This window comes from Psammomys obesus, unplaced genomic scaffold (assembly GCF_907164565.1).
Source record: "Psammomys obesus unplaced genomic scaffold, mPsaObe1.curated_primary_1811, whole genome shotgun sequence".
NCBI classification, from domain to species: domain Eukaryota; kingdom Metazoa; phylum Chordata; class Mammalia; order Rodentia; family Muridae; genus Psammomys; species Psammomys obesus.
In genome coordinates this window covers 5,041,786-5,055,880 of record NW_026596088.1, presented here as the reverse complement: position 1 = coordinate 5,055,880, position 14,095 = coordinate 5,041,786, and the positions used below count along the sequence as shown (strand labels likewise).

General features: G+C 47.8%; 1 protein-coding gene across 1 annotated transcript in view; it reads left to right on the top strand.

Annotated features, from left to right (window-relative positions):
* The window catches only part of Cacng3 (calcium voltage-gated channel auxiliary subunit gamma 3), a 96,282-nt gene extending 82,809 nt beyond the window's left edge, over window positions 1-13,473 (top strand). The window contains exons 3-4 of the mRNA XM_055627496.1: window positions 6,559-6,699; window positions 12,390-13,473. Of these exons, the coding sequence (XP_055483471.1) occupies window positions 6,559-6,699; window positions 12,390-12,901 (653 nt within the window). The 3' untranslated portion in view covers window positions 12,902-13,473. The remainder of the gene's footprint in view (window positions 1-6,558; window positions 6,700-12,389) is intronic.
* The last annotated feature ends 622 nt before the right edge of the window (window positions 13,474-14,095 follow it).

Here is a 14,095-nt window from a genome sequence, read left to right as displayed (position 1 = left end):
GTCACACAGAATTAAGACAAGCAGTGTAAGAGCCAGATGGGCCTCACACTGGTCCAGGCACCAGAAGCTTAGCTTGGAATGCCAATGTCATTTCATTAAGAACAGCTGTCAAGTTCAAGCAGAAGGGAAATCCCAAAGTATTACCTAATTTGCTATTTAGGAATGTTAGGTTTAAGGTGATTTTTTTTTAAATACTGAGGTAATAAATTAAGCTTCCTAGAAATTGTCTTATTCGGGTTTTGTGACTCAGAGATCAACTATCTTGGGGCCAAAAGTGGGTAGAGTATGTGCTTAGGGTACAATCTAGGGAGGAGGGAGTGGAAGGTAGGGAAAAGGAAGTAAGAGGAGAAAAGGAAGGTGTGGGCTGGAGGGAGGGAGGAAGTCTAAAGTGTGGGGGATAGCATGTTTTCCTCAGAAAACAATAGGATTTTTTCAGAATTCTCATTGTTTATTTCTTTCCTACTTGGAAGCAACTACTGGAGACTAAAGAGAACTGTGGCTTTCACTTCGCAACTCATAAAACCAGTTTTAAATTCTTTGGAGAGCTTGGTTGGTTTTTCTGACCATTTTTTCCTTCCTTCTGGGGAGGGAGAGTCTCTGTCCCTTTCCTTCAATCTCCCCACGCCACATGACAGCAGCTTCACCAGCAGCCACAGAATCCGGAGAAGTCTAAGCATGGGCCTTTGTAAGCACAGGGGTTTCTTGGCAGGAATTTTAGAATCTCGGTCTTAGTCCCTTTTCCTGTCACTGTGATGAAATATCCTGATTCCAAAGGGATTTGGGCAAGAAGGGTTTACTTTGGCTCACAGCTCAGGTGATGGTCCATCATCACAGGGAAGTGAGGGCAGCCAGTCATATCACAGCCACTCTCAGAAATAGCAGGGGCATGAATGAATGCTGCTGCTCACCCCCCATTTTACACTCTTAGAGCTTTTAGACTTTGAGGGCAGGCCGCTGTTTAAACCCCCGCATGCTGGTCCTATTTCTATCTGCTTGCTATGATGGAATATCGGAGCCTGTGTAATTCATATAGCAGAGAAGGTTTTTCTGGTTGGCAGTTTTGGAAGCCAGCACTCCCACGAGCATGGTGCTGGTATCTGCTCAACCAACAGGAAGGGCTTTCTTGCAGCGTCTTGTGGCAGAGGATGTCACATGGAAAGATGAAGCAAGTCTGTCAGCTCCAGCTTCCCTCTCTCTCCTTAAAGCCACCAATGGCTACACTGAAGTCCAAACCTTTGAAGTCATGTATTTCCAGCGACGTCCCAAAGGCTCCACCTACAAATACCATGAGCAGATTTTTAGATTAAGTCTCCAGCACAAGAATGTTGGGGGACACAGTGAGCCCATATCGTCCTAGAAGACTAATTAATAAGGCCTACGTCATATCGCCTGAAGACCTCCCATAACATAATATGAAGGGTGGTAAAACCCCACTCTATTGCCAATGATGAAACTACACTCAAATCCGCTTACCTCTGACTCTCAAGACCTGAAGTCAGCCCCTCAGAGCTTGGGAAGCAGATTCAGAAAAGGAAGATGGCTGTGGCCAGGGTTTAGAGACCTACTTAAACCTTGCTTGTGGTCAGAGAAAGGGTTGATTACCAAACAGGGGTTGCCAAGTTGCTACTCTGTCATGTTGGCAACAGCCTCGCCATTAGAAGCAGGGGACACACACGCACAACACTCTTTAGACCAGAGCAGAAAAATGACAAGTTCATTTAGCTTGTTGCAGGTATGATAGTAAGAACTGCCTACAGAAGATGCTGGGCTGCTTGGGCTGCTTGGGGTGAGAAGTCACTATCACCCATTGTCCTGTCCTACATTCTTCACCAAACACTGATTGGTCAGTGTTCATTACTAGACTGAGATGGCTTTTCAGGTGGCAGAGGCCTCTCTTAGGTGTGGACTGCATCTTCATTACCCACCATTCTGCCAGAGGAAGCTCAGTTTCCTGTCGCAGGGATGCTTTCTGGAATGGGCTGGCTTTGAAGGTCTGCTGACTTTCTGGTCTCAGTTATGGCCCTTCTTCCATGCATAGCACATACTCCCATATTTCAGACACACCTTTGGGGTATATGTGTATGGGGTAGGGAGCTCATTTGTAACAGGCAACAGACAAGTTATCGGTCACTGAGCTGTCTCCAGCTCTTAGCCTTTTCTTCTCTTTTCTTTTCTTTTTTTTTTCTTTTCTTTTTCTTTTGTAACTGGATCTCATTAATTTACCCTGGCTGGCCTTGAAGTAACCTTGTAGCCCAATCAGGCCTTAAAACTTGTGTTCCTCCTGCTTTAGCCTCCGTGTTAGAATGCATAATAAGCCTATGCCACCAGGCCAGTCCAAATATACACTTTTATAATCAACCTTATCACTTCCAATGTTAGGAGCATGTCCTTGGGGCACATTTCAAAGGTTAATCATTTTTTTAATTAAAAAAAATTCTTTTAATCAAACAAACTCATTACATTGAATATGCAAGCAAACCCTGCCAACTCACAATGCAAATGGTCTTTTTAAAGGTTGATTCACAGACTGGCAAGATGGCTCAGGCAGTTCTCAACCTTCCTAGCGCTGTGACCCTTTAATTCAGTTCCTCATGTTATGGTGACCCCCAACCATAAAACTATTTTGTTTCTACTTTATAACTGTGATTTTGCTAGTATTATGAATTTTAATGTAAACATCTGATATAAAGGATATATGATATACGACCCCCAAAGGGGGTCTTGACCCACAATTTGGAAAATGCTGGCTCAGAGATTAAAGGCAAATGCCTCCAAAGCTGGCCTCAGCTCCATCCCAGAGCCCACATGATGGAAGGAGAAAACTGACTCCTATAAATTATCCTCTGACCACCAAACATAAATACAAATAAACACAAAATTTTTGTGGGGTTCAGGCCAAGAGTCTATCTGGAAACCCATACATCAGACATGAGAATTTTTAGAAACCGTTTGATGAATTGCTCCCAAGGCTGGACCCACCTAGCGACACCCCATACTCTGGATGGCAGAGCCAGCTTCCCTAGGGCCACACTCTACCTGAGGACCAAAATTTCCGTGAGGATCCTGACCTCCAAGTGAAGCTGGACCCCCCTCTCCCCTCACTGCACCTTCTGAAGCTTCACTGGAATGAACTAGCAATAACCTCACTCGGTTGGGGAAGAGGCTTACAAACGTGTGAATGTAAAAAAAAAAAAGGGGGTGGGGAGGAGGAAATCACATTGTGTTAGAAGGTCACCAGAGCATGAGGGCCGACCTGACACGACTTAGAATCCTATAGACTCCTTTTATTCCATAGGGGAAGGAGAGAATGGTGAGAGTAAATAGCTTCCCTTCAAACCCAGCGGGCCTATTAAACACTCAGTGTCCCAGAACAAACCCTGACACCAGGACACACAATGGGTTGAAAATGATTCTCCACGGAATGGAAGTAGAGGCAGCCATGGGTGACAAGCAGAAGTCTGTTCAGGTGTGTCGGCAGACGGCATTATTCCTGTGAACTGGGTTTAGGTAATAGGAACTCAGGGAAGAGACTCCAGTAATTGCTTCCTCTTTGGTGGGTCCAGACTTCATACAAATGAGAGAATTTCACAGAAGACCTCTGCCAGCCCTTGAAACAGGAGCATGAAGCTAGGATGGCACAAACAACCCAAGGTCAGAAAGACCTTGACACTGAGCCTGCTTTATAAAAGCTTTTTCATTCACTTTCAATCAAATTACTCAGCGTGTCAAAACAAAAAAATAAAATAAAATACAAACACTATATATTCAGGTTATCAGTCCCTGAGGCTCCAGCACAATCCAGGGCAGTAGCAAAGACAGCCAGGATAGGCTCAGAGGGGACTGATACAATCTGGTCCTTGCAGAGCCCAGGATCCCCTCCTCCATGCCTTTCTTCTTTTAACCAATTTTTCAGGCAGTTTGAAAACCCTCCTAAAATATCGCTGTGGGACCATAGAGATGGGAAGGACACAGCTCTCGGGCCACAGAACTGTCCAGGCCTCCAGCCTGAGACATCTTGAAACAAATACAGAAGTCCCCATCTCTTCTGCCCTGAAAGGACCCACTCCTCTGTGCCCTGCCCCTTCCCTCTGTTACCACCCCCCAAGGGGACAACCAACCCAAACTGGTCACAGTGTCCTAGAGACAGTTTTGCCTTTTTAGATCTGAATAACCAAAGTGGCTGGACCTAAGTCATGTGACTATGAGGGATGTGAACTCAGCTCTGAACCTCTCCTGGCCAAAATGGGCTGTACCCCTGCCTGCCCCATCGCTGCCCTGCTCCTCTGGCTGGTGGGCCACAGTAAGGTGCCACCATTCACTCCACACTGAAAGCAAGCACGGCAGTTGCTCATGAATCTTCTCACGGCCCATATCGGAGCCATCAGCTAATAGTTCCACAGAGAAAATATCCCCTGGATTCAATCACTGCACTCATCCAAACCCTTGCTGGCTCCCACCTGTAGCCCTACAGTCTTGCCAGTCACTCAGGGCCCAACCCGGGGCAAAGTCCTCACCGCTGCACCGCTGTCGCCATCTTGGAGTTTTAATTGTACAGCAAGACACCTCATATTTTTACTTTGCACAAGGCCCTGCCAACTAGGTGGCAGGCCCTGCCTGTGGTCTCTATTAGAGCATAAAGCCCGTGAGGATGGAGGCCTGTGTCTTTTTCATATACCAATGAGCACAGAGTCCATTCAGGTTCTATATCCAGGCCTGACCATACTGCAACCGGAACAACGCTTGTGCTGCCTGTTACTGAATATTTAAGGTGAGTTCTACTCACCCCTCAGGCCCTTCAGGGGGGCCAGGGACCTGAGAAGGCTGCAGGTAATAATCTCACCCCCACTTTCACACCTCTTCTCAAGCCAGCGCCATTATCGAGAATGAGACAGCCCATCACCAGCGCCCAAGCTCGTCCCTCTGGCCAGGTAGTCTCCACATCCGTAGGATGTCCGTGCCTCCCTCTGTTATCATCTTTCTGGACATCTGGACCCAGGCACTAACCAGTCAGCTCTCTGTACTCCTCCAGGTGCTAGCAGGGCTGGAGAGTTAGAACAAACAAAGCATTAATAATGCATGTGTGCAGACTGGCTCAGAGCAAGCCAACCGTTAGCTGTACAGAGGTGCTTGCTCCTTTCTGTAGTGTGAAATACACGGTGCCCCCACCTGCCCTCCCACCTCCCACCGACGCCGGGAAAACACAGCCAGTCCCGGGCATCTCATCCTGAGATCTGCAAACCCTGGGGCGGTTTCGAAAGCAGTGCATGCTCAGCAGAGCCTGGTCTCCCATTTAGAATTCGGGTCTGTTCCTCAGCCGGCAGTACGTGAAATGATTCTCTCACGGTGTACAGCAGCAGCCGTCATGGTCAGCCTGTCAGCTATAGGAAGGCGGCCAGCACTGTGGGGCTCACTGTGTCTGAGGCTCCGCTCATCCGTGCAGGAAATGCCTGCTGCATCTATAGTACTTCCAGTGTCTAAGGTTCATCACGTTAGAAGTAGAGGACCGGATCTTGTGCGCCCTTATTCTGGCTCGGGTCATACTGACTCCTGCCATGGGACCTTCAGGTCTCTCCAGGATCCAGGTTCACAGAGGTCTTTTGATGAACATGCTTCCTAAGGGCAGTGTCGTGCCTTTATGGTCCTTAAGTGTTTCCACAGCTGCTTTCCTGGCACCTGGCGGGGTGCCTGGCATCTAGTGGGCGCTTAATAAATATTTCTTGAGTGAATACATAAATTCATTTAATCATTTTGTGACTAAATGGGTTTTGAATGGGTATTGCCAGGCTCTTTACTATGCAAATACAGGTGTTTAAGATTCTGCATTTTGATGAGCTGCAAACGGGCTGACAGGAATCCCTGCGTTCAAGACTGCCTATATAATTTGCGGTCCCCACTGTAAAATGAAGATCCTGGGTTCCAGGCTCAAAATGCAGACTCAAAAGATCTTAAACCTGCTCTCCCTCTCCTATCGTGTTCAGGTTTTGGTTGCCCTTGTTTGTCTTTAATTATTGTTTAACATTGCCCTCTGTTGGACACAAGGACAGCCTCAGAGTAAAACCTCACCCAAGAATCTGGGGATGGATTGCAACTAAGTCTGGTTCTCCCTGTGTTCCCCCTAGACCCCACCTCAGAGATGAAGGGTGACCTGCTTAGTAGGCTGGGGCAGGAGAGGACTGACATTCCACCCCAGGAAGACTGGGAAAGGAGGAGGCAGGAGAGGACTGACATTCCACCCCAGGAAGACTGGGAAGGGAGGAGTTAAGAAGATGATGGCCAGCCGAAAGTGCTGTCCTGTGTGACTCCAGACTCCAGGCTCCAAGCCCCTAGGCACAATTTACAATGCACAAAGTTGCTTAGACTTTCAAGAGGTCGACCGTCAAGTACTGGGCTTCCAGAACACAGGCCCCTGAGTGGCTGGCACTGGTCTCACACCCCTATGCAATGTGGCCTTTTCTTCAGTTCTGCACTGTTTGGTTTGCAGGCACGCCACGACCACGGGCAGGTGAGTCCAGAGGCTGGCTGGAGCATAGATGGACGCTTCTCTCCTTCTCTCTACAGGGGCTGTGAGGGCCTCCAGTGTCTTCCCCATCCTCAGCGTCACCTTGCTGTTCTTCGGGGGGCTCTGCGTGGCCGCCAGCGAGTTCCACCGCAGCAGGCACAGTGTTATCCTCAGTGCAGGCATCTTCTTCGTCTCTGCAGGTGAGTGTCTGGCCTAGGCCTTAAGATCTCCCCAGACAACAAGCCAACACCAGAGCCACACCGATGGTGAGCGATCAGCTTGTACACAGCTGAGGATTCCATTAGACAATTCCATTAGCAGGCCCAGACTCTAGCCAAGGCCTCCACAGAGGAAACACATGGGGGAGACAGGCTGTCAGGATCGATAAGACAAAGAGACAGAGAGACAGATTAACAAAAGGGCAGCCAAGCATGGTAGTGCAAGCCTAGAAAAGCAACACTATGGATGCTGAGTCACTAATTCCATGCCAGCCTGGGTTACATAGTGAAACTCTAAAGAGAAAGAAGAAGGGAGGCAGGGAAGGAGGAAAGAAGGGGGGAAAAGGACAAGATAAGAGAGAGAGAAGGAGGGAAGAAGGAGAGAGGAGACAAAGGGAAGGAGAAGGGCTGAGAAGAACTTTGAGACACATGCTTGACAGTCAACTGCTGTTCACAACTTTTCAAGCTCCAAGTCTCCATATCTCCCAAGCATCTCTGGATGGAGCAAAGACAATATCCCCAAATGTCCTCGGGAAAGACCTGCTCCTCTCTCCACAGCAGCTCTGAGCAGGAGGAAGTGCAGAATAACCATAATACAAGAGACTACCTTCAAAAACATGTCCTATTTTTCTACCTTCTCTCACCTACCTCCTCCTCCTCTCCTCCCATCTCCTCATCTTCCTCTCCCTCTTCTGGGTGTCCACACTTTCTTTCATGTCTTTGCCACCTCTTCCCATCACTCCCCACCCCTACCCCCACTGCTCCAGGCGGGTCAATGTGAACTGGATGAAAAGCTTCAGGAAATCAAAGAGCAAGGAAAGTTTACTCATCACTTTTCTCATTGCTGCAACAAAATAGCCGACAAAAGGTGCCTAAGGTAGAAAGGGTTTCCTTTGGCTCACAGTTTGAGAGCACAGTCCATCACGGTGAAGAAAGCAGCAGGGACATAAGGCAGCTGGTCACACTGCAACCGCAGTCAGGAAGCAGAGAGAGATGAGCTGATGCCCAGCTTACTTCCTTCATTTTATTCAGTCTAGGCCCCCAGACGATGAGATGGGGGCCGTCATTTTTAAGGTGGGTCTTCCCCCCTTAATCACTGTAGCCTGGAAAGTCCCTCGCAGAAACGCTCAGGTTTTTCCTTGTAGAAGATTCTAGATACTGTCAAGTTGATAGTTACTGTTAACCACCATAACAGGGGTAGAGGAAGGCAGCGTTGGTGGTGACCTTCAAACTGTGCTCCTCCGTGGTCCTCTCTTACCCTTAAGGGATACTTTCCAAGGACCTTAGTGGGTCCTGAAACCAAATAGTACCAAATCCCATACACACTGTACTCACTCTGTAAAACATACATATGAAAGGATAATTTATACATTAGATACAGGGAGAACTTAATAAGCAATAAAATAAAAGAACCATAATAAACTGTAACAGGGTTATTTAAAGCGTGTAAATTGCTTCTTTCTGGAATTTTCTTGAACTGTTTCAGTTGGCTGTAGATGAGAGTGACACTTTGAAATTTGAGTTCTGACTAACGTGTGTTGCTTTGGGAACTATCACCAACCTCTTTGGCTTCCTCATCTCCACCATGGCAAAAACCAATGGTTCCCACTTCACAGAGCCGGTGGAAGGGCACCGGCTGTGCAAGTCACGATGCTATTTGGTACTTCTGGAAAAGAAGCAACACCATAGTGTCAAGCATGAAGCCCAGTTTCCTAATCCCCTGTCAGGCCTTGCATGGGCTCTTTCCCTCCAGTTTCCCCTTCTACAGTGTGAGCGGGAGAGACAGCATCTCGCTCTAACCCTCAGAGAACCATTCAATTTACAGACCAGAGAGAAAGTCGTGTCCTTGCCCTGGGGAGATGAGGTCAGCTGGAGGTAGCTGTGATTTCTGACCTTGCTCTTGGATGACAGCTGTTAGCTGGGAAACCCAGAGGCTTACAGGGCTTTGAGGAATCACACACACACACACACACACACACACACACACACACACACACACGGGTAGCCCTATCCTTGCTCTGGCTGACCAGCCAGGAGAATCTGCACCAGTGTTGTGCTGATATGACAGTTTACAAAAAAATGAGATAAGATCATTATTTTGTTCCCCCAGGGGAGTGAGAGGGGAAAGTGTCATCAGCCACTTTCTTTGCATGGGAGTATTGTGAGGCGTGACAGGTAGGGACCATGAGAGCCCTGAGGGAATACTTGTTAGGATTAGACCCTTCCACTGCTCTCTCTCTGGAGCCCCAAGAGCCTTAAATTTTCCATCTATAAAATAACAGTATTGGAAGACCCCATGCTCCTCGAGGCTCTTTATGTGCTAAGGTTTATGGCTTCAGCACAACCTTTTATTGAGCACTTACTGTATCCTGAGCCTGATACCAAGATCCAAATGTATGAGCTCTGAATCAGGGCTGCCCAATAGTATATCTCCCCTCTTCTATATCCTCATTGTCGAGTATCATGCAAGTCATTAAGCTGGTTCGTGCCTCAGTTTCCCCATCTAAAAGGTCTGATCACAGTGATACTGCCTCTGAGGGCCGTTTAAAGGATTAGATGAGTTGGTCCACATAACTGAGCCTAGAACCATGGCTAGCACCCAGCGTGGCTCAACACAAAGTAACTGTCATGTGCTTTGTGTATTTAATTCGCACATCAACTCCATTCATTCACTCATTCATTCATTCAGTAAACACATCCTGTGCTTTTGCCTTTTGCTATTGCTCTGAGCTAGAAGCTAGAGCAATAGCGATGAGCAAGTCTCTCCTCCCTGAGAGCCTCATTACTGAAATCTCAACCCACCATGGCTAAAAGTCTTGGGCTCAAATTCCGCTTTGATAGTTTCCTAGCTTGTTTTGACATGGGAATTTACTAATCCACGTTGTTTCCCCAGCTACAAAAGGGAATATGCAATCATTCACTGAACTGGTGAAGGAAAGACTGCGTAGCTAGGAGCTTGTAACTAAGTGGTACTGCGCTTGCGTCGCCTGCTGGAAGCCCTGGGTACCATCCCTAGCACCACAAGATAAATAAATCACTAAAGATGCTATCCAGTGTCTGCTTCATAATAAATGCCCTGTGAATTCCTGATCGCTCGCTTGGCTTCCTGCCTCTTTAATCCACTTTGACATTTGAGCATCTCTGTGAACTTTCCCACCATGCCCCCCGGAAAAGCCCTATTTTCTGGAACTTTCTAAACTTTGTCACCGGTATTTCTCCGCTGTCAGAGGGGAGAGAGGGAACACGGCCCTGGGCACTCTGGGCATCAGTAGAAAGCTTCAGAGAGCTGAAGCGTCTTTGAAGTCAGTTTCCCATTTAACTGAAAAATTCATGTGGGTTCTGCATTCTCCTCCTTACCACACCTGTGTTCATTTTCATATAAAAGAACGTGTCTTCCACTAATCATCCAGGCAAATTGACAGTTGGGGAAGAGAAGGTGGGAGTTTTTTTTTTTTTTTTTTTTTTTTTTTAACCTGGGGGGATCATTGCAGCCTGACAGAGCCAGATCTGTCATCTCCTGTATCAGGGGTATCTCGATGATTGGAACGTGCTTCCTACCTGAGAAAGCCTGTGCCAGGAAAAGCTAGAAGAGAACACAGGGCAGTGGCAGAACTTAGCCCTTCCCTGCTAGGGGAAACTCCTAGATGTAGTGTGAACAGAGTCATATGTAAAACAGTCTTAAGATCTAACACGCGCACCACCTGACCAGAACGGTGGCACGGAAGCAACTCTGCTTGGCAACGCTTTATTTTATGTTCTCGGGTTTATTTTCTTTTTATTTACATGTGTTGGGGAGTGGGTGCCTGCAGAGACCAGAAGAGGCTGTGGGATCCCCTGGAGATGGAGTTACAGGCAGTTATAAGCCACCAGACACGGGTGCTGAGAACCGGACCCTGGTCCTCGGAAAGGGCAGCCATTTCTGCAGACAGAACTTTAAGCTAACCCCGTAGTTGTACAACTTTGGGGATAGCTTGAGAAGTACGGGACCTTCGAGGTGCAGAGGGAGGCCTGCAAATGGGGGCAGACTCCAGATAGCGCCACCCTACAGGTAGTGAAGATTTAGAGGCAAGGAGATGCCAGCTGGTACATCAACTCCCTCATTGTTGGCAGCCAGCCTGAGCCCCTGACATAAAGAAAAAAGAGAGAGAGGCATTTCCCCTTCAGAGCAATATTGTGAGTCAAGCAACTAGAGGTGAGCCGGACACTGAGCGTTGCTCCTTCTCACCATTGCCAACACAGCCAGTTCCCCTCCTGAGGGTGAGCAATGCTCTATTCCCAATGCAGCCTGTTGGTACTTGAGGAAAACAGATATATTGATAAGCCAAGGCTCTCTAGCAAAACATTAGCCGGCATGGGGCCGTGTTGGGTTAGCTTACACCACAGAGAGGTAAATAATCCAGTAACTGTCTGTATTTGCATGCTAGAAAAGCAGAAAGCCCCTGGGCTACTCAGGCCAAGTTTCTGGGAGCCTCATCAGTCCCAGCCTGTGCTGAAGGCCTAGAAGATCCCCGGGAAGATGCTGAGTCCATGTCGAAAGGTGGAAGAAGCTGAAGTCCACTGTCCAGGGACCATGGCAACCGCAGCAGATACACTAACTCAGATTGGAGTTTGCATGTGTGCTGTGACTGGGCCCTCCGCCCCATTGAGATGGCATCACTGAAATCCAGGCCGATAATCAAATCATCGGAGTGAGGCTTCAGGGTTCATAGCTTTGGGTTCCCTAATTCCTGGTGCACCAGCAACAGCTGACTTAAAGTGTATCTTATTCTGTGCAGAAAAAAAAAAAATTTAAAAAAACTTAGAGGTCATGGGTGTAGCTCAGTGGTTAGAACACTCGCCTAGTACATACAAAACTCTAGGTTCCATTCACAGCACCAAGACACCCCCCCCCCAAAAAAAAAAAAAAAGGCTTAAGCAACCGTCCTTTCTCAGGGGTTCATTCACCTCCCGACGACAGCTCCACCCTGTGTGTGTCCACTGCTCTCTCAGCAGCATTTCCGGCACCACATATCTGACATGCGCTGTTCCCTGGCTTGCCCAAGATGCCACAGGCATCCAAGTTGTGCTCTCTCAAGTCGTTCTCTGCCCCTCCTCCCACACTTTATAGTCCACAGCCTTGCCTCTCCTGTCAGTTGTCAGGATCCAGCTCCAATGCTACCTGCACTCCAAAGCAAGATTCTCTCTCTCTCTCTCTCTCTCTCTCCCTGTCCTTTGCTCCTGAGTCATCTCATACGCATCCCTGATAGGGTCCTTGTTGTATTGTGCTCTAATTCCATTTACATGTCAATCTCTCTAACTGCTGGTAAGAAATTCAAGGTCAGGGACCCATATCTTGTTCATTTTGCCACCCTTGTGAGTTAGCGTCAAGATTAAGTGGTGATGGAATGGTGACTTCAAGGGGAAATGAATGCAGTCTGGGTTCTACAGTGCTTGCCATGAATAGACAATGCCTTCCTTGGCTGACAGCGTCCTGCCCAGGACTGAACGTCAGAATTCATTTCCCGACAAGCCTTGCAGGAAAGGCTCAGCTTTGGATAGCCTGGCCATAACCCATTGCCTCCCCTCCCTGTTACCTTCACATGTTCCAACGGTATTCCAAGACTAAAAACGGTCACTGCCTCTGAGGTTTTATCGAATGCATGTTTTGTTTTGTTTTTTTCCTTTTCTCTCAGGGCTGAGCAACATCATCGGGATCATAGTTTATATTTCAGCCAATGCTGGAGACCCTGGGCAGAGGGACTCTAAAAAGAGCTACTCCTACGGCTGGTCCTTTTATTTTGGAGCCTTCTCGTTCATCATCGCGGAAATTGTGGGCGTGGTCGCCGTGCACATCTACATTGAGAAACATCAGCAGTTGCGTGCCAGATCTCATTCAGAGCTCCTGAAGAAGTCTACCTTCGCCCGCCTACCACCCTACAGGTATAGATTCCGAAGACGGTCAAGCTCCCGCTCCACTGAGCCTAGATCTCGAGACCTGTCTCCCATCAGCAAAGGCTTCCACACCATCCCTTCTACCGACATCTCCATGTTCACCCTCTCCCGGGACCCCTCTAAGCTGACCATGGGGACCCTTCTCAACTCTGACCGGGACCATGCTTTTCTACAGTTCCACAATTCCACACCCAAAGAGTTCAAAGAGTCGCTACATAACAATCCAGCCAACAGACGTACCACGCCTGTCTGAGCTGACCTCTGACCTCTGCCCCGCCGCCCAGCACAGCCTTGGGGAAAGTGTACACAGATGTCTCTAAGGTTGCATGGCATGGTCCTCATGATGGTATCACTTCTTACAAAGAACGAAACCAAATGGACTCAGCCCCCTCCCACACTGGTCCCTCATGGCCCCCCCCCCACGCTTTTTTCCCATCCACCTCCTCTAAATTTTCTGGCTCGTCCCTTGATGTTTACCCCTGTGTATCTGTGCCAGGTGTTTTCTTTTCTTTTCTTTTTCCTTCTTTGCTGGAAGGACCACGACATTCTTCCCTCCTTGGGAAAGGACTTGACTAGAAGTCGAAGGTGCAGTCATAGCAGTAGGGGTGGGGGGGAGGATTTCCAAATCCCGGTCAGTTGTATGCATAGCTGTTCCCATTGTCCACCCACACAAACCCTCGGGAAACCCACCACACGGGTGGCCCTGAGAGAGGCATTCACCTTTAAGTGTTAGGAAAACATGAACAGAAATCAAAGATGTCAGTGCCCCGAAGCAGCTAATGTAATAAGCACTCGTACTATTAAAGGTTTTTGCCTTGTAACCGATGGAGCCGGAGGTGTTTGGTTTTGTTTTCTGAATACTTCCTACACAAATTTGCTGTCCGACCAGCAGCCTGGCTCATGTCTCTCTTAGACTCTTCTTGTCCTCTCTCTAACCATCAGGAATGATTTCCCCTTTCACTTCAGGCCAATGAGATCTTCTTCGTAGCCTTTTCCTGCCACTTGAGCCTCTAGAGGCACCTCAGGGAGTGGGGTGGATGCCATTCAAGATCTAATTCTGACATTCAAGGCTCTCGACCTTCAAACCTCAGTCTCCTTATTTGAAGTAGAATTGTGAGGTTTAAATAAAATCTGTCTGTATGATAATTAATATTTTATAAAGAATCATGTATCCATTTTTGCATAATTTTTAAGACAGGGTCACTTAAAGCGGCCTCAAACTTGCTGTGTCACAGAGGATGACTTTGAACTTTCTAATCCTCCTGTCTCCACCTCCTAAGTTCTGATACTATAGGCATACACCACCACATCTAGTTTTTATGTGGTGCTGAGAATTGGGCATTCTAGGTAAGGTCTCTATCAAAATCCCCAGTCCAGGAAGCAGACAGGATAGATAGATAGATAGATAGATAGATAGATAGATAGATAGATAGATAGATAGATAGAT